We start from the raw sequence: 21,905 nt of genomic DNA, 5'->3' as shown, positions 1-21,905 counted from the left end.
TTTATGTGTACGTGGTACTTTTCTCGTTATAAGACTATTCCTTTTATCCTTTGCCAATTAAATGTTGGTTTTCTCTGAGAATCTATCTTTTGGCCTTCTTTTGATGCTTCATTTTCTCCAAAAAATCTCATCCATGCCTACATCTTCAGTCATTACCTGAACGTTCAGTTCAAAAGTGGATTTTCTTTTATCATCCCTAAATCTGCTCCATTTTCACTGACTCTGATATCTGTTAATGATCTCACTGCCCATGCAGGAAGTGAAAACAGAAACCTTGGTCATTTCTAACTTGTTTCTTACCCTCAGACATGTACTCAGTCATTAAGTTCTATTGATTCTACATCAAAAATCACTCAATATTCTCCAGTCTTACTGACACTGGGATGGCTTCTAGATCTCTTCTCAATCCTATTACAATAACTGCATTACTGGTCTCCCAGCTTCCAGTTTTATATCCTTCCAGGCCATTTTCCACACTGAAAATTTTAAAATGCAAATATGACCATTTTTTAAACTAACATGAAAACTTTCAGTTACTCCCTATTGCCTTTAAAATAAAAGTTAAACTCCTTATTAGGTCACATGCAATCAATGACTTACCTTTTTGGTTTTGTTTGCAAAATCTCTCTCACAAATTTTGATCTAGCCATACTATATTACATATAATTCCTTGCTACCTTTCCATATTTATAGTCTTTATCATAAAAATTTAGAGAACTAGTCATTACCTCCGACACTGACCCTGTGGAATTAGGTGATTTCTCTGTACTCCCAAAGCACACTTACAAACTACAACAATTATTGTATTATATTGAAATTATAAATTTGTGTGTCACTTTCTAATCTCTAAATGTTGAACTCAAGTCAAGGACAGTGCCTTATTCATTGTATGTTTCTAGTAGTCACCCCAGTACCCCAAACACAGCAAGGTACCCAATAAATACTTATAGAATTAATGATAAACTAAATATAATTCATTTTTACATACTTGAACAGTTTCCTTACATTGCCAGTGAAAAATATCAGTGTGGGTTTTGACTTTTTTTGGTTCAGAAAAATACAATAACCATAGTATTTACTTGTTCCTTTATCAACTTTGTAGGACGAAGTCATATAAAATGCTTAAGAAACTAAATTGTACCAGTCAGTACCTTTATCTTTCTAGTATTTAAAAAATTGGTTATGTGTGAAAAGAGCCTTCACTTTCTAAATGTTTTTCTTACTCATAACTCTTTTTGTGAAGTTTTTGCCCTTGTTAAGCAAACAAGGTCTATAAAGAAATACTAAAGGAACTTCTCTGAAAATCAGTCAAACTATTGTAAGGCCCTTATGTTTAGAGGTTGTAGCAACTTACTCAAATAAGCTTAAGCAGAAGAAGATACAGGTATTATTGGGATGCAGAGGATGTCATGGAGCTCAAAGGCAAAAGTAGAGTTGAGCTGTCCCAAAGAGTAGAATTGATTTGGAAAGCTGACTGGAATCATAACAGTACCCTTCTCAGTTTTTCTCTCTGAGATCACATGACATCTTTACTTTTTTCCTTGTATTTGCTTTATTATCCTCACTGTGTAGTGAATAGGTTTCTCTGATGCTTGTGCAAAATGGAGCTTAGTCATCTGAAAGTTTCAAAGTTTATATGCTCTCCTAGTTCATGTGCTTTTTGATGTAACTAGCATCATTATATCAAAATCCTGGGTGAGAACCCTGGCCCAGCTGTAGTTGAGGGCAAATCTCTGAAGAAGAAGGCATGAATCTGCTATGAATTACAGCACCATACAGACTTGAATACCAACACTTCATTAATTTCCCTTTCTAGATTCTGACTGAAAATACTGTGAGAAAAAAAATTGGGAAAGCAGTACATCATTTCTGAAATTAAAGATGGTTATTTGCCCAAATATGTACAGGATTTTGATGATCAGACTCCAAAGTCTAATTAACAGTTTTAACTTGAGTAGCTTTTCTTTATGGAAAAGAAAGAAATAATAGTTTCACCCTCACTAACTGGGAGGGATGAGGAAAATAAGTGGAAGATCCAACACTGCTCATTACTTTCATTCTAAAACAGCTATAGTGGGACAACCAAGAATGTATTAGGCCTTTTCAAGTTGAAAAGTGGCATCTCTTTAAATATAGAAGGCTCTTTCCTGACATAGAAGGCATCACTACCAGCAAGGAATCCTATAGTCCTGGCCACATTCCCATTTATGAAGGTCACTGGATTACTTAACTGATAATGTAAATATGTGTATGCTAAATGATGTGAAGAGTTTAGTCTAACAGCATCTAAACAGGAAATGAGAAGGGCCAAAGAAAAACCACTTACCTTATTTGGGGCATTTGTAAAGTTTTGAAAAACTTGTAATTGTTCTTGAATGAATAAAAAAGAAAAGCAACAATGTGGAACCTATAAAAGAGGTTATACACCATAAAACGATAAAGTTACAGTCTCCAAGAGGTAGAGAATGAACTTATATTTAGAAAATATTTGTGCAGGAGAGTATAAACACAAAAAATTATAGATGCCATCTGTGTTAATTCTTAAAATTTCAAGTGAACTTGGAGTTAGTGAACTAAGACATGAAACAAAGATAAAACAAGAACCTAGAATGAAAAGATTAATGGCTGAGAGGCAGGAATGGAAAAGAAGCATAATGTTGTGATAGGAAAAGTTGTAAGAAATAAACCTGGCATTTTTAGAATATAAAGTTGCATTAGAGGCAATAAAAACCAGAATAATCATTGCAGAAAAGTAAATTAATAATGTGAAGATCTCTCCAGATAGACCCTAATAGAATGTAGAGGAAATGGACAAGATAAAAATTATAAGATGGAAAGTATGTTAAATAAAAGCAGGACAAAAATTATAAAAGAAAATAAAAGGACATTTTACAAGTTGAATGGATAGCATTCCACAGAACAGAGCAGATATGATTTATAGAACAGAAGCAGTAATCAAAAATATGATTCAGGAAAACTTGTCAGTTGAAGAAAAACTTGAATCTTTAAATTGAAAGACCTCATTTTGTTTTGACAAGATTAACAAAGATGCCAATACCTAAATATATCCTGGTGAGCATTTGGAATTTCCAGCATAAAAAAATGAAATCCATAAACATTCTGATGTCTTTGCATCTTACAATCTAACATGAAGCTTGTCCTATAAAGAAAAAAATGCAAAATTGGAGACTAGATAACTTAAAAATCTTTTGAGGGCAGAAATTATTTAAGATCAACAGCACCTTGAAATGCTGAATAAACTGTAACAAGTGTCCCTTTAAATGAATACCCGAATTTACCCTTTAAGTGAATTATAATTTAATTAAAATTAAATAAATTCCCAAAGTGCAAAAATTGAAGTGGTAAATGAGAACCAGAGCTGTAAGGGGAAGCATACTTCAACTGCCCTGAGGACATTTTTAGACCTTGGTGGGGCTTTCTTTTAAAATGGCCTCACAGAGATGGATGATAGGTTGTTTAATGCATACAGTTTAGGATTTCTTAGCCCCCTGTATAAAGCCAGGATCCTGCAAGGATCATAACCTCAGTGAAAGCATAGATGAGAAAATAAAACCTCTCCACTGACAAAAAGAGAAAATAAGGAAGCTTGTGTTTCTTGGCTTGGGTTCCTGGGAACAGGGGAGGGATGTGTGTGCATGTGTAGGATGCCTCTCCTGAGAATTTTTAATCAAGTGCCTCCTCTCAAGCAGGTTTCAGTTTTTAATCTGTATTAATTGTGTGGTCTAGGAACAACCAATAAAATACATTATCAGAAGAGTTGTAGGCTTGTAACATATACTCTACACCAGCTAATACAAAATCCTATACTGGGACATATTCTCAGACCAAGACCTGCAGGTTTCTCGCAGATAAAGCCCCAATGAACTTTGTGTTCACAATCCAAAAACAAAATACACACACACTTACACACATACTGCAAATGATATTTAGATACAACAGGATTAGAACCTGCCAATAATGTCAGTAGACATAGTAAAATTATCACATATGACTACTATATTAAATTAGTGACATAAAAATAAATATGAGGAAAAAATGTATGTAATTCTAACAGAGCCTTAAAATATACAAAACAAAATTGACCTATGTAGGAGAAATTTTATAGATATAGATAGAGAATTCTTACCCAGTAATTGAAGAATACATAGGAATATGTAGAACACTTACAAAATTAATCATATGACTAAACGTATTCAACAAATTTCAAATGATTGATATACAGGCTACAGTATATCAATTCTTAATTACTTAATTACCACAAGGCAATTAAGTTCAATCAGTAATAAAAAGCTTAAAAAAAATCACAAATGTATACATTTGGAGATTTAAAAATTTTAAATAACTTACCAAAGAATTAACTCGTAAATTTAAGGTGTAACTATGTATCAGAACTTGTGGGGTGCAGCAAAAGTGGATATAGAGTTAAATTTTAAGTGCTCAAATTAGGAAAAAGAAAGACATTCATGATATAAGAAAACAAGTTTAAAAAGCCACATGGTTAATGAAAAGAAGAAAGAAACTGATAAAGACAAGCAAAGATCAGTGGATGGAATAGAAAATAAAGTTACATGAGAATCAAAGGTTAGTTTATGGAAAAATATTTTAAAGTACTAAATAGAACTATACCTGTTTTAAAAATTGAATCACAGAATCTTTATGCAGAACTTAACAAAATTAGGACTGGAGAGTTTTATATACAAGTTTTAGGAAACCTTCAAAGAACAAAAACTTCAATCTTGTATGGAATTTTCCAGAGCATTGAAAAAGAGAAAATACTCTTAAATGCATTTACTGATTCTAGGATAGTTTTACAAGTCAATTATAGGAAAAGAAAATTAGATACATTTTCTCTGAAGTTGGGAATAGGAAAAGGATGTCCACTGCCATTGTTTCTGTACATCATTGTACTGTTAGTCATAACCTGAGCAGTAAAACAAGAAAAACGTGGAGAGAACCAAATTGTCATTATTCACAAATGATTTGTGATTGGTTACATAGAAGACTGAAGTGAATCTACCAGTGTGACTTCAGAATTGATAACAGAATCTGGCAAGATTGCCAGATATTAAAAAAATCAATATATAAACATCGACTGTGTTCTATACATCAGCAACAAACAAAAAAGATAATTTTTTAAAATCTCCCTTTTACAATAGCAACCAAAGTGCTAAAGAACCTAGGTATAAATCTAATAAAAGTGTAATAAGACCTTTAAGGGAAAAAGTATAAAATTCTACCGAGGGATATTTACCTAATCTTTAACAATCAGACATGATTTTTTATACTCATTAGATTAGCAAAAAATGGAAAGTCCAACATTAACAAATTTTGTTGAGGATATAGAGCATCAAGGATATGGTGGGACAATAAATTGATGCTACCATTTACTGAGTCATTTGTTACTGCCGAAGTTGATACTGTGCATTCCTTATCATCTAGGAATCCATTCTTAACTCCATATTGTCGGGAAACAAGACAAAATATTTGAATTCAGGCCTTTCTGGAAAATCCTTGACATATGATTGTAGTAGATATAATACTGCTACAGGAAAAAGCCTCATTGAACAATTAAGGAAGTAAAATATACTTCAAGGAGCATTTCAAAGATTGCCTGGGTCATTAGTTTTATGACTATAAATTTACTTTGAGTTTTCATTACAAAATTATGTAGGAAACATCACGAGTCAAACATGGCATGGATGGCCTACAAAATCCACAGCATCCCCAGATGGAGAGCTGTTGGGAGAGAAAGCATGTACATATGATTAGTTGTGAATGAATACACTGTGTGAATTCATAGTGTATCCATCTATCCATGTAGACGCTAGTCAAATAAGTTAATGTATTTCTTTCTACAATGATTATTTAAATATATGTCTCATTAAAAGTGTTTATATTTTTCCATATAAAACTATAGTAAAAATTTTTATTTTTCACAGTTCAGTGAGTCAGTCAATTACGCTGTTCACTTGTAACTAAGACTTGATGAAAAATTAACAAGTAATAAAACACAGAGAGGAAAGAAGAGTAAAATAAATTTTGTAATAGGAAGTGTAACTTTCATTGCCTATTAAACTTCCAAATACTCATATATATGTGACTTTAGTCTTTATAGAAAGACTAATTAATCATCTTAGAAATCAAAAGTAGGCATAGTCCAATCCAATAAACTGTACAATTACAACTGAAGTATTAAAGTTGTTTTTTATACTCGCTATCATTTTTAAGGTTATAGTGAATTTAGTTTGAATCAGTATGTTTAATATGATGAGGCAAGTGCCCCTTCAGCAAAGTGAACACAATTATTCTTCAGTTTCGAAGGACAGAAGATGATAATTTATTAACATATTTCCAGAGAAGAGTTTTGGTTGGTTAAAAAAAAAGGATATCCAAAGAATTTCTTGTAATCCTTATATAATACATTTTTGGTATGTATGTTCAATTGTTTTATCATTCTGTTTCTATGTGCAGTACAGTAGTGAACATGTATAGATGGGTAACTTCTTGTAGGTATGTTATTTTGTATGTTATTTAATCTCTGTTTATTCTTTTTGATCAAGCACGCAAATCATCAGATGCATCTGGTAGGAAAACCCCTTTTTTTACAGAATAATTCTGTTACTTTGATTATCGTAAGCTAAATTTTTATGAGATATTTTGTGGCAATTAGAGTATTTTGTGTTGAGTTTTTACAATTCTGTTTACTGAAAATATTTTTAGTGTGTGTGTATGTGGGGAGGGGGAGAGTATTTTTAGAAATACCAAATAAAGCTCTAAAGAGGTAGATATTTGAATAGGGGTGGAAGAAGACGGACTAATGCATTCCCCTAGATTTACACTTTCCAGAGATTTTTCTGCTGTTATTTAATGATAGAACTTGGTATTTTCATAGGTAACTTACCTTAGTTTCCATCCTCTTTTGTTCTTTCTGGCATGCACTAAATAATTCTTAAATAGAATAATGCTGTTATTAAGGTAAAAGAGGGAGATGAAACTAATGACAAAGTAGAAGGAACATGAATTATTATCTTTTCAGTAACAAATTTTTAAACTGTTATTACAAAAATGACACTATTAAAAACATTATTGCTTGTGGTTCCTAATATTTTATCTTTCTCTAATAGAAAATTTTTAATAGCCCTGTTCCTTATTCCCTACAAAAATAGCCATCAAGGTCTAACATACTGAGACGTCTAATCCTCATCATCCCTCATTATTTTATCCTATTCCCCTCTCCCTTAGCAAAAGATCTGGCCTTCTGTTTCCCGGAAGAAATAGAATCTAGCAACTGTGAACTAACTCAGTTTACTTCTGTTTCTACCCATGCATTGAAAAGCATCACTATGCCAAAAAATGCCTCCCTGATTCGGCATCTGCTTGCCTGTGCACTTCATCTCCCACTGATGTTTTACATGTCCCCGATGCTGCGGTTATTACAAGTCAGTTGCTGTTTCCTGGATAAACCATGCTCTTCTTCCATGCCATTTATGTAAGATCACCTCAGCCTAGGAGGTCTTTTTCCCCAACTTTATCTGCCAGAGGAATTCTTATCTTTCAAGATTCAGCACAAATGCTGTATTCTCTATTATGCCTTACCTTACTGTCCAAGAATCTCCCCCTCCCAGCTCTCACAGCACCTTATAATTGCCTTTGTTGTAGTCTTTGTCCCATTCCATTATGATGATTCATGTAAGCTTCTCATTTCCTTAACAGTGGAAATATGTTTATTCTTTGTAGTATTCAAAGTCTAGCTCAGAATCTGACACCACTAAATGGTACTCAATAAATATTGTTGAAAAGATTGTTAAACCAGCACTGAGGAAGTGGAATGACTGAAAAATACTAAAGTTTTTCAAAAGGAAGAAACCAGGTGTTATAATGCGTAATGTCTTTCCTACAGTAGATTTTGACTGAATAACAGAACTCCAGAGATGGTATTGCAATAGTTACAGGATATGTATGTCAATATTTGCTTCTTAATATTGTTATGAGGACTATTGTTGTGAGAACTTAAAGTTTTTGTTAGTTGTTGTTTTAAGGAAAATAAGAAGGTTATTGATTTTGGCACTAAACAATAGTTACTTATTTCTTTACCATTTAATTTGAAGATAACTTATTTGAATACATACAATCAAATAATTGAATTTCTACATTAACATTTTATTTCTGTATATAGTATTCTGAAAAAAATGCGTATTGGTGACTTCATGCTAATATGTTATTCATATAATTTAATCATTGTCTAATTTATTTTTTGGACACAAGCTTGCTCCTCTTCAGAAATATCTGGTAGGCAATTACTTTTTAATAAAACAAATATTACCTTTAAAATTTTTTATTTATTGTTTGCAAGTTTTTATTTTCCTTATAAAGTTATATATTTTTAAGTATATCAAGTTAATGAAATATTTTCATTGATGAAGGAAATAGTTTGTTTAGTTTTGTTGGGTTTTATCTATATAAATGATTTATATTGCAATTTCTTGTGTGGTATTTTAGAAAGAATAACTGTAGCACCATGAAACAGTAGATGTACAAAGTAGTAGAAGAAAGATTAATACAGTAAAAGAAAGATAAATAAGTAGAAGAAAGATTTATAAACTCTTAATACAAAATATGAATGATATTCTTTTAAGAATTGGATAATGGTATACTATGACTAACAACATACTCTTTTTATCATAAGCAGTAACCTAGTTTATCTTACACAGCAGTCAAAAATATCTAATAAATACATTTGTTAAATGTTAATAGTGAAACATTCTTATAGTGGAATTACCTGAATTATATGGGATGAAGTTATGCTGTGCCTGAATTTTCAGTCAGTTTTCCTAATGTTTAAAATAAACTTTAAAATCTGATTTTTAAACTATGTTCTATGTATAAATACATTGAAAAATTTGAGGGGGGATAAGAAGTAAGTTGTGTTTTTATGAACTTGTGAAAATGCATAAAAATTGTCTCTCTTTTTTTTTTCATCTCTTGAATGTGGGTGAATGTTCCTGCAAACAAATCTTGGGTGAACATGTAGATTCCTTTGGTATGCTCATTTCCTTTAGAATGCAATGTGATAGACTATTTAAATCATACAAACAGAAAAAATATATAATTGAAAATGTATACTTTTGGGAATAAATTAATTTTTTGTGTGTCCTCTTTTTTGTAGTATCTACTTTGTTCAATTATTTACCAATAGAGAATAAAATGTGTTGCAGAAAAATCATTCTTCGAAGGATTTTTTTCTTAAGAAGAGTTACTAATCACTGTTAGATGCTTTGGAGATAGGTACCTATGGTCACACAGCTGGGAAGTATTAGAGCTAATATTCTAACTCAGATGTTCCAAGCTCTGAAACCATCATAATAATTTAAGTGGTTAAATGTAGATATGGCTTATATATTAGAACACAATAAGTAAACTAAATAATTGAGAACTTCAAACTATATGCTTTATAGGGAATTCTGGGTTGAATGTGGAGCAGTATTTGAATCTGGCTGTCTCTGTCACATCTTATTTTATTAATTATCTGCCAACACTTTATTTCAGTGGATAGAAATTTTTTAAATAACCAGAGAAGAGAAAGGCATTTAGAAGTTACATCCACCAATATCTAAACATAATAAAATTCAAAGCAAATGCATGTGGTTCTAGATTGCTTATTGTTTTAGGGTTACACATAATCCAATATATTGTGAAATATTTTATTTTTGGTAGATTTGTTATTAAAAGATGTATATTTTGATTAACTGATATTTTTACAAATAATTAACTATGTTTATCTTTGCATCTACATAGTACACATAAAAACTAGAGATTTCATATGTGTAGATATTTTTATATGAAAAAAATGTTTCAGGAACAGGTTTTCCTTATAGAACTATTTAATAACATCATACTTAGTGCCCATCCTTTAATGTACTCGAAAAGAAAATCCCTTCATATTTTGAAGTAATTCACAAAATGTAATGATATATTTGATTAATACTCATTTCTGATAATTTTCACATAAGACCTTTATAAAAACTTTTCCCTACTTTCTACAGTATTATTTGACAGTAAACTCAGGAATATTGATGAGTACAGAGAGTATTTTAAAGAATTTCTTGCATATTCTATTAGTGAATAAAATTAAGTAATGCCGGAAATTTTTCTTTTAGCTTATCACCAGGCAGGGAAAAGGAATTTTTTTCAACTTACCATCTTTGACAAATACTGTCAGTCCTTCCTTTGATCAGTTACTTTTTTCTTAACTCCAGATCCACTTAGCATAAAGTGACAGGAGAAGCTGAAACAGGATGTTAAGGTTGTTTTTTTTTACCTTCCCTTACTCTTTTCTTTGTCTCTAAATTATTTATACTCATATAGGCATCTGGAGAGTTTATATTGCAACTTGATGTGCAAGTTCTATAAATAAAAGATAACTAAAAATATTTTTCAGAAGAAACAAGGGGTATATTTTGGGAATCACAAGTTGTTTTTTCTTAAACGCCACAGTGCATGTTGCAATAAATTATGTTTTTAATTTAATTTATAGCCATCATGTCCAAGTGAATGCCATGTGCAGATATGTCTGCTCTATGTAAAAAAAGAAAATCTTACCTATAAAATTACTCTTTTTCTGTTGTAACTGGCACATTCATTTTTAGAAGCAAGGATGACTTGAACCATCCTAAATTCCAAGAAAAAATAACAATTTGGCCGGACACAGTGGCTCACACCTCTAATCCTAGCACTTTGGGAGGCTGAGCCAGAAAGTTCACTTGAGCTCAAAAGTTCAGGACAAGCCTGGGCAGCACAGTTAGACCCTCATCTCTACACAAAGTAAGAAAATTAGCCAGACATGGTGGTGCACATCTGTAGTCCCAGCTGCTCTGGAGGCTGAGGCAGAAGGATTGCTTGAGCCTAGTAGTCTGAGGCTCTAGTGGACTGTGATCATGACACTGCACTCCGGCCTGAGTGACAGAGCAAGACCCAGTCTTAAAAAAAGTAATAGAAAGAAAAGAGAAAATGTAAGAATTTGCCACCCTTAATCCACCCCTCAGGAAGAATTAGATTATATTTGGATGATTAGGTAAAATTGTTTGATTCATTGTTTTAGTGCATGAGATTTTCCTACAATGGGAAAATTCTAAGTTTAAAAATTCTTTTTCTCAGTTTTTCTAAAAAAGGCATTCTGAGAGTATTTTACAGTAAAATACAAAGGACAGTTTATAGAAAGTACTAAAATAATGTCTTCAGAGATTCATACTCTAATGTTACTTAAAAACTAATGTCTGCTCTTGGTGCCTGTCATCATCATTTTGAAATCTCATAACATTTAAAATGCCAAAAGCCTTTTTGGTTAGTAACAGTATTTTCCCAAAGGTATGACATTGGTATGACATTTATAAAGGAGGAAAAATAAAGTATGTTTTAAAATAGGTACCTATCTCACTTCAATACTACTGTATCATTGAGAATCTTAAAGAATTTGTGAGCCCTTCACTAGTATAGTCAGGTTTTGTTCTTATACCTAAAGATATGAACAACAATACATTTTGTTAATGCTATTTTATCTCTTTGGAATATTTTTCCTATTTGTTTTTAAACATCTGAAGTTGTTTTCTAAGATAGCTTTTGAAAATGGGGAAAGTTTTAACTGGTTCATCATTTAATTTACAAATTTAAAACTTCAAACCATAGCTCTATAAAATAATGTGGCTATTTTATACCCACATTATTAATCAATATACAAACACTTGGTTTTGAATTGCTTTACTTTAGTGTGCATTTTAAATTGGGTATTCAGACATTTAGTTTATGCTGCAAATTTAGAATGAGATTGTTAAACTGGATTTTTTGTTGTCGATGTTTTGTTCTGTTTTTAAGTCTTTGTTGGTGTCCTTTATGTGCTAGTCTGTGCTTTTATTTTTTCCCTTTGCCATTAGTAAAGAGAACACAAATCTAATACATAACATAAATCCTTACACCTGAAAACAGCTCTTTATCAAGATCAACTATTTTTGAAATTCCACGAATCAGTAGGTTAATGTTCTCCAGATGTTTTCAATTCTTGTATCTAAAGGCTCCGTTAATATTACTGATGGCCTTTTTACAGTCACTATTTTGTCCTAAATTAATTTCTGACTTTCTTACATTACTTTCTGGTATGTTTTCAGGAACAGAATTTTTGTTATGACATTTGAAATTATCAAAGTGGTTTCTTTATAGAACAATATTAGAGAATCTTAGAGATTTGAGAAGGTTCTTAGAGATACTAAATAGCTCTTTAATGTATCATGGTGATAAATATACATTTTATCACAATAGATGACATGTCTTTTTTTAAGTGAGAAAACCATATGCAATATAAATATTCTTATTCATAATATAAATATTCTTACAAGATAAATTTGTTTTTATATGTATATTTTCAGTGAAAGAGTTTCTAGCCAAAGCCAAAGAAGACTTTTTGAAAAAATGGGAGAATCCAACTCAGGTAAGGAATATTTAGATTTTTCTACAATTAAAAATCTTGTGTTAATAAAATCAGGATTCTTGCCTAAGAAATTTATTACTTTAGAAATTTTAATTTTCATGTGGTGTTAGTAAACAGAAGCTTAAAATGGGAATTTTGCCATAGTTATACTTTGATGTATTAATTAATAATCTTAATGTATGCCTAAATTGCAGAAGGAAATAATTTCCAGTATAATACCTAATTATAAATTTGATACTGATTCCAGTTGCTATAAAATCTTAATATTTTCAAATATATTAATTTTGAATTATGCCTTTGATAGCATACTTATAATTTTTATTAATTACAAAAATAAGAGTCCTTATGTACAGTTTAAAATTCTCAGTCATAGAGCATTTGGCTATCAACAACATTCCTGATACACAGGCATCTTTTTTATCATCATTTTGATGGGTTATGTTCTATATAATTAAAGTATTTTAGATCTTAACTAGGATCTAAAAACTGTATATAAAAAACCATCTATACTTTACAAAAATAATATTTTTGGAGTTATAAATAATGAATGAATTTTAATAGTAAATTAAATTTTGTTATACTTCAAGTTCTGGGTTGCATGTGCAGAACGTGCAGGTTTGTTACATAGGTATAAACGTGCCATGGTGGTTGCTGCATCCATCAACCCGTCATCTACATTAGGTATTTCTCCTAATGCTATCCCTCCCCTAGCCCCCAACCCCGCAACAGGCCCTGGTGTGTGATGTTCCCTTCCCTGTGTCCATGTGTTCTCATTGTTCAACTCCCACTTATGAGTGAGAACATAAAGACCAAAAAAAAAAAAAAGAGGTCGTTATTTGAAAAAGATACTTGCACACGCATGCTTATAGTAGCACAATTCACAATTGCAAAATCGTGGAACCAATGCAAATGCCCATCAATCAACGAATGGATAAAGAAACTGTGATATATATATATATATATATATATATATATATATATGATGGAGTACTATGCAGCCATAAAAAAGAATGAATTAACACATTTGCAGTGACCTAGATGAGATTGGAGACTATTATTCAAAGTGAAGTGAAAGTAACTCAGGAATGGAAAACCAAACATCATATGTTCTCACTGATATGTGGGAGCTAAGCTCTGAGGACACAAAGGCATAAGAATGATATAATGGACTTTTGGCACTTGGTGGGGGAGAATGGGAGGGAGGCAAGGGATAAAAGACTACAAATATGGTGCAGTGTATACTACTCAAGTAATGGATGCACCAAAATTTCACAAATCATCATTAAAGAGCTTACTCATGTAACCAAATACCACCTGTACCCCAATAACTTATGGAAAATAAAAGAAAAATAAAAGATATTATAACCAAAAAAATTAAATTTTGAAAGTCTTTTCTGCCTAGCTCAAAAGTTTTTATTTCAAGTATTTTCTCACTAAAGAATTCTAAGTAAATGTTTCTTAAAGATGCCATTACTACCAAGATTTAGAGTATGACCTACAAGTTAAAACATAGCCACAAAGATTAAACATTGTGATTACAAAATGTTAGACATTGTGTAACATGAAACAATAAGAGAGGTAAGGAAGATAACATATTTTTATAATACAAAGAAAAGCAATGAAAAAAGCATAAAGAGCAGAAACACATATTCTGTTGTCTATTAATAAAGTTTGTTTTCATTATTTGGTTGGGACTGTGGTAAACATTTTAATCCATCCATGTTGATAAAACCTAAGATTAAGTATTAATTAAATTAATTCAGTCAGAATTATAAGAGCTTTTTGTGTTGATAAAAAAATCTTATGACTACTTAAAATTATTTTAAATTTTAAGCTGTGAAATCAAACTATGATGAAAACAAGCTATAAGTAAAACAGAATTGCCTGCTGTCTGTAATGATCCAACAGAAAGCTAAAATGGGTCTCAAAAGGCAAGGTTTGATTTGCAATACAGATAAAATCCAACTACAGTGAACTGTAATACCTATACAGATTCCTCACTGGACAAAGAATCATACTGCATGACATTTTTTTCAAGCTAAACACTACATACTGGGCCTTCAGAATATTTTTCTGATATTTTCATGGAGTTCTTTGCAATGAAACCTATTAAACAAGTGGGTCAGCAATTACTACTTGTTGCCGTTTAACACATAATTTGTTCCTAATAATTTTCATTTTGTTGTGGCAGGAACAAATTTAATAGATTGATGCCTCCAATTATTTGCTTCTGTGCTGTAGTCAAAGCCAAACAAAGATGTTTCCTTATAACAAAACATCTATTCAAGAAAAAAAGAGTCTGATTATTGTTCTGGGATTCTGGCTTTTGGTTCTTTGTAGAATGAGGAACTCTTCTTTCCTTATTGTTGTTGTTTTAGATAATACTGTGTTTTTATAATATAAAGAGAGAAAGCCACTAGGCTCTCTCATGCTGCTACTATCTAGTTCTGTAAGCTTATATAAAGACAGAAATGAAGCAAGACTGATTTCTTCACAGGTAACTTTAGTGAAAGAGCTCTGATCCCTCAGTTTATCTATTCATTACAGTTATTTGCAAGTGCATTAAGTCTGTATGGCTTCTATGACTCTTTGTCAGTATGCCTCTGGTCAGTTTGTAATTATTAAAATATGAAACTAATTTATTGGAAGTTCAGTACTAAGATTAAAGTCCAATACTAGGAATGCATACTGGAATATAATCTTTAATATTTCAGCTGAGGCTCTTATTTCCTCCTATTACTATTATGCTCTGTTTTCCAATACATTCTCTCCTCAGATATTAAATACTTTCTTATTCAAAGGGAAAAATAGAACCAATAAACTGGAATCTCAATAGCTTTTTTGTATTGCATTTAAATGGATAGTTATAAATGGGATTATCCATTATGATTATGTATTATTAAAGCATTTATAATTCCCATAGTGTTTTTACGAGAATTTTAAATTTTATTTATGTATTTACATATAGAATAATGCCGGACTTGAAGATTTTGAAAGGAAAAAAACCCTTGGAACAGGTTCATTTGGAAGAGTCATGTTGGTAAAACACAAAGCCACTGAACAGTATTATGCCATGAAGATCTTAGATAAGCAGAAGGTGAGTGTATTTGTTGTTATTTACCTTCAGGGTAAACTTTAGTTTTATCAGCTAGACTATTAAACAGATTCAGTATAATGACTTACCATTGACAGCTTCAAATAATTTTATTATTAAATTTAATTTTTATTGTAACTAAATTTTTATTGTAACTATATTATACATAGTTAATATACAGTCAGCCCTTCCATATCTATGGGTTCCACGTCCATGGATTTAACCAATCACAGATTGAAGATATTTGGGAAAAAAATTACATCTATACCTAACATGTACAGACTTCTGTTTCTTGTTATTATTCCCTAAACAATACAGTGTAACAACTATTTACATAGCATTTACAATATATCAGGTATTATAAGTAATCTAGAGATGATTTAAAGTATATGGACAGTGTGTATAGGTTTTATGCAAAGCCTCTGTCATTTTATATAAGGGACTTGAGCACCTGGGCATTTTGGTTTCTGCTGTAGGTCCTGGAACCAACCCTCAGGGATACTGATGGACAACTATAATTTATCGTGACAATTATGGACTAATTTGTTTTGTAACTATTACAGAAGTTAAAATGTGTACAGTAGTGACCCAACCACTTCATGTTACAAATTTTGAAAACCTGAGGCCCAAAGATTTGAAATCATCTCAAGTCAGAAAGTTAGTTAAATAAAAGGCCTAGATTAAAACACAAATCTGACTCCTACTCAATTTATTTGCTCAATATCAGTATACTCCTAATTTTATATATTAATACCTGGCTGGTATCTTTAATTACTTTTGTTATTTATATTTAACTTCTTGACTTCTGTGACTATCCTCACATTGACCATTAGACTCCAGCAAGAAAGAATGCCACCTTCTAATGATTTACACATATACAAGAAAATTATTTATATGTCTTGCTAAAGTCACCACTTCTTAAATTCAAAATAGAATCACATATGGAATAGAATCACAGTCTTCGTGAAGTCAAGATAAATTACTTTCCCCTTCTATTAAGTAGAAAATCTAGAGGAAGCTTAAGTCTAAATGACCTAGGATACAAAGATAGTTTTTGTTATAAAGATAGTTTTTTCCCCAATATTTTGTGTGTCCTCTTCTATGGCAATATAAAATAAATTTTTAGAATTTATACCTATATTTATTTAGATATTATAAAATGAAAATTGTTCATTTTTACTCACTATTTTTCAATTATGGACTTTCTCTTCGTTTTTAATTTTCTTATTCATCTTCTGAAGTATTTAAAATCACTATCTACTTATTGCAGAGATTTGAGCGAGCTTTTATAGAGGACTTTAAGTCATTAGGACCTTAGTATTTTCACATTCATTTTTAAATTACCTTAAGTAATTATATATTTGTTTATTTAAGCATAATTGACATAACTAATTTTTAAAGTAATTTCTTATGAGTTTGTTTCTTATTCCTACTTAGCTCTCACTTCTTAATTGAAACCATAATTGACCTTCCTAAGACCAAGTTTTAAATCCTCTATTAGGTTTTCATTTGAATCCTATTATTAAAAGTAATGGCAAAAACCGCAATTACTTATGCACCAGCCTAAAAGTTGGTAATTGTTATTATCTTCCTTATCCAATTCTAACAATTTTGCTTATCCAAGTTTATTACTATATGGAAAACATTTTTTTAAATGATAACTTTTTAATTTTGCTTAAATACATTAAGAAATATTTATCTCTCAATTACAGGTTGTTAAACTGAAGCAAATAGAGCATACTTTGAATGAGAAAAGAATATTACAGGCAGTGAATTTTCCTTTCCTTGTTCGACTGGAGTATGCTTTTAAGGTAAATTTTAGTAATATCTAAATAAGATATTTTCAACCTAAATTTTTTTTAAGATGAAACTATAAATGGATTCTAAACCAGATGATAAGCCTGAAGAATATGAATAAACAAAACAAATACCTCTAGAGTTTGTGTAATTAAGTCCTATTGTGCTTATAACTTAGGTAACGTTTGAAAAGGTTTTGATTCTCCCTGGGGAAATTGTTTAAAGGTGATACATGCAATTCTTCATGAGATGGTATTACAAAAAGAAATATTTCAATTTATCAAAAACCATAGGGATACCTTAATAACAATTCTTATGCAAATTCATACACCCAACACATTTTCTACTTTGATTAAGCCCTTTTTGCCACTATCTCATCTTCTTTTACTTAGTAATTTGAGTTCTAGTCTTTTCACTTATACAAAGCAAAATTTTTGTTCCACTATTCAAATGTCTGAAAAATTGTACAACATTTATTATTTAAATTGGTCACTTTTCAGCTCTTTGGAATGATACTGGCATCTCTCTGCAATATTGAATCATATGAAACATTTTAATCTTTTTTCTCCTTTATTCTTTAAATTAAATGAAGACCTATGTATTTAAAATATTAAAACCATTAATCTTTTATACATAAAATGTAAATATTCTTATTAACTTTTTCAAATTGTTTTTTACCTTTGTTATTCTTTTGCATATATTATAACGTTACTTCATTGCCTGAGTATTTAATTGTTTGAGAACTAGATGTTCTCTGCAAGAAAAGGAAGAGCAAAAGTTCCAGACTAGTTTGTGGCAAAAATAACTAGGAGGGGAAAAATATGAGTGTCTCTGTATAGAAAAGCTAGAGCATGTTCCATTTATTCTTTATTTCTCAAGGTTATTAATCTGTCAGAGAGATTTTAAATTTTTCTAATTCAGCATTATATAACATTAAAATAATTTTGACCTAAGTTGAATAATTGTATTTCCTTTTTATTTGTTCATAGGATAATTCTAATTTATACATGGTTATGGAATATGTCCCTGGGGGTGAAATGTTTTCACATCTAAGACGAATTGGAAGGTTCAGGTAACTAATGCTTTTGCTTTCTTCAAATCTTTATATGCTTGTGTTGTTTAACCAGATTTTTAAGTTGATGCCAATGCCAAAAACTTATTTTGTTTGATTAATATTTTGGCCATATGAAGCATTAGGTGGAAACAAAGAGGCCACATCATACACAAGTTTTAATATAAAGAATATAAAAATTTAATATAAAAAAAGGACTTCGAAGCCAATTTAAATGTTATACTACTGCTAGATATTGTGAGGGTCCACTACTTGAAGAGTTTTCAGAAAATGGAAAAATTAATTGAATTTTAAAATATCAATATTTATTAAACAAATATTAATAATACAACTCCAGGACAGAGGGTTGTTTTAAGGATGAAGATGGAAAATAAATATATAGAGAAATAATAATAGTATTATGGTAATAAGATTATAAAAGTTTGTTTTTCACAAATTTAATTCTCCTTAAAGTTCTTGCTAAGTTTAGTTTTTAAAATATATACATAATTTAACGGGAGTTTGTACCTCATCAGGTTATGACTAATAAGATCTCAGAGTTATTAAAATAGGTTATAGAATCTGATGGTTTTACCTGTACTTGATAGTTTATAAGCTTCTACTGTTCATTAATAATCACTAATAGAATAAAGCTAAAATAAAAAACAGGTACAGCTTCATTCAGTATAGTATGTTGAAGACAAAATAAAAATGTAGAGACAAATCTCTAAATTCAACATTTTATTGAGGAAGCAAGAATTGCAGTTTGAGGCATATACACAGACTAGGTGGTCTTCAATGTGTCTAGAAAACAAAGAAAAGGTTGTAAGTTTTATAAAAAGAAATTTTATGTTTATTTGTTTTGAAACAAAGTTTACTAGCACTAGTTAAGTTTTGGGGAGCTGGCAAGCTCTGATTGGTGAGTGATGGTGGTGGGTCAAACTCATCTAAGAGTTGCAGTAGGTTGTCTCAGTAGCTGTTAGAGAAAACTGGTTTCAGGTTACAATAGGCAGTTTCAGCAACTAGGCTTGTGGAAAATATAATTTTTTTGTTTGTTTTTGGTTTTTTTTGAGACTGAGTCTCCCTCTGTTGCCCAGGCTGGAGTACAGCGGCACCATTTCGACTTAACTGCAACCTCTGCCTCCTGGGTTCCAGTGATTCTCTTGCCTCAGCCACCCGAGTAGCTGGGACTAGAGGTGTCCGCCACCACATCCGGCTAATTTTTCTATTTTTGGTAGACACGGGTTTTCACCGTGTTGGCCCGGCTGGTCTCGAACTCCTGATCTCAAGTGATCCACCCTCCTTGGCCTCCCAAAGTGCTGGGATTACAGGTGTGAGCTACCACACCTGGCCTTAATTCTTGGAGCAGGTGCTGTATGCCCTGAGTGCGTTATTCCCTGGCCCCTCGACTCTGATTTAGTTAGGTATGATGAGAATGACTAATTTGTATAATCAGCTTTCACATTTTTCCCTTTTGATCAAGATCTTTCTCTGAAAGCATCTTGAAGTTAGGCTTAATTATTCCTTGGTGCTCGGATGGACTTGTTCTGGTTGTCTCTGTCCCACATATGAGAGAAGTTATCTGTTGGGAGGTGTCTATGTAGGGACCTGGGCCACATTCAAGTAACGAAGAGGCCAGAAGGAAAATATTTCTCAAAGTAGATTTTTGTCTGGAGTCCAGCCAGCATCGAGTTCCCACTTATCACTTCCATAGGTATTAGCAGTCATCTTTAAGTGTTGGGCTAACGTTATTCTGTTGGGACAGCTGCCTTTACAAAGATTAGATAGGCACTAAGAACAAAGCTTACAAATGATAGTACAAAAAAATTAACAATATAGTAAAATGTATTTGTGCAGTGCTTTTGAACTAAAGCCCAGGCCTAAGGGCAAAAAACTAAAGAAATCAAAGGACCAGGGGAAACTGGTGAGACCTGCTATAGCCATTGACTAACATTTTATGACTGGCTTGAACTAAAGCAGAGAATGCCAAACTTTGCAAGAGGGACCACCAGCACAAATTAAACAAAAAATTGTGTTAAGGATATTGTCGATGTTGTGACTAGATGAACTGAAAGAATTTCTTAAGTCAGGCTTTGTCAATGGCTATAGCAGGTCTCACCAGTACCTATAGCAGTTACTGATTGTGAATTTTAAATTACAATATTATTTGGTTAAGCGAAAAAGCAGGCATTAAGAGGGGTAAGAGTTTCATTACAATATGGAGTCTTGTTCTAGTGTTTTGAGAAAAGCTGTTCACACCATGGAAAACATCAACTTTCTTGGCTTTGTTTACAGTGTAAATGTCTCTGGCTATGGCTTTGGGCAGTTTGATGAACTTTCTGTGTGGCCCATACATCAGGCATGAGACTTGTTTCTTAAAATTTATATAGTTTCAGCTAACAGGACTTCAGGAACAGAGCAGTTCTCATTTTAGTAATTTTATGGAAGAAAGTTCAATTGGAGGAACCTAGAAGAATTTAGGACCTTATCTAGTCTATAGGTAGATAACAAGACTCAAAAATAATATACAGACTTACAGTCTAATAACAGGTATATTATAGTTATTCTTTAGAAACAACTTTTTTCTCTGCATTGATTACATACGAATCTTGGATTTAAAAACCTCTTGAGGCAAGGAAGCCGAACCAAGGCAGTCTTAGATTTTCCTTACAGTCTTGAGGTTCCTGGTCCTCCCAGGAAGTAACAGTTTTTATTTACTCATTGTAATGCTGAGAAACCCTTGAAGTCAGGCATTTTATGCACTTTTTAGATATGACAGTTCAGTTAGAGCCTTAGTAATATAATCAGTGTTTTCATATTCTGCTATAAAGAGAGAGCAGATTTTTACTGGACCTATGCAAATAGTCATATTCCCATAAAAGTACTTACAACTAATTTTTGAATTAAGGAGAAAAAAAGCAAATGCTTTTATCTTTTTTTTACAAAAATATACTTTACCAAATTGCTATAAATTATAAATAGCTTAAGAGATAAGTTTTTTTAAATCTGGAAACCAAAATATTTAAGAACTAACAGTGTTTTAAATGAAAGTTATGAAAACATTATTTTTATCAATTATTTAATTTCATGTAATTTTTGTTCTGCTTGATCTTAATTATTATTTTCATATACTCATCTTTTTTTATTAGGGTTCTGGAAATTTTTATTTAGTCTATTGATCTTAAAGTTATTAAAAACCTGTATTTAAGGGTACTTGTTGGGGTCTTTTCTATGAATCTGATTGTAAATAATTTTGAGAATTCAAAATAATAACTCTGGATGACAAAAATCTAGAATAGCCATGGGTAAAAATCTGATGAAAGTTTACAATTAACAAGTAAAATTAGTTATTTCTATTTTATCTAGCATTTTAAGACAATAACCAGAATTATGAATAACGTTAATTTCTATGAATTTATATAATTTTTGAAACATTCGTATGAACAACATAGCCATAAATGCAA

At 31.3% G+C, this 21,905-nt stretch overlaps 1 protein-coding gene across 20 annotated transcripts in view; it reads left to right on the top strand.

The window, feature by feature from the left end:
• The window catches only part of PRKACB (protein kinase cAMP-activated catalytic subunit beta), a 162,322-nt gene that overhangs the window by 90,125 nt on the left and 50,292 nt on the right, over positions 1-21,905 (top strand). For 14 of the 20 annotated variants that reach the window (XR_010130607.1, XM_019022068.4, XM_063697409.1 and 11 more), the window contains exons 2-5: positions 12,438-12,499; positions 15,468-15,596; positions 17,306-17,404; positions 18,380-18,462. Coding sequence is in view for 19 of the 20 variants with exons in the window: in XM_019022068.4 (XP_018877613.1) it covers positions 12,438-12,499; positions 15,468-15,596; positions 17,306-17,404; positions 18,380-18,462 (373 nt within the window). In the remaining variant the exon portion in view is untranslated. Of the gene's footprint in view, positions 1-6,581; positions 6,606-8,286; positions 8,311-8,952; positions 9,062-12,437; positions 12,500-15,467; positions 15,597-17,305; positions 17,405-18,379; positions 18,463-21,905 lie in introns of those variants that run through there. The other 6 variants (XM_004026036.4, XM_019021944.3, XM_055351317.2 and 3 more) reach the window with 2 other exon arrangements.

The sequence above is a fragment of the Gorilla gorilla genome, chromosome 1 (assembly GCF_029281585.2).
Source record: "Gorilla gorilla gorilla isolate KB3781 chromosome 1, NHGRI_mGorGor1-v2.1_pri, whole genome shotgun sequence".
In the NCBI taxonomy this organism is placed as follows: Eukaryota; Metazoa; Chordata; class Mammalia; order Primates; family Hominidae; genus Gorilla; species Gorilla gorilla.
This window is presented reverse-complemented; position numbering and strand designations above follow the sequence as displayed.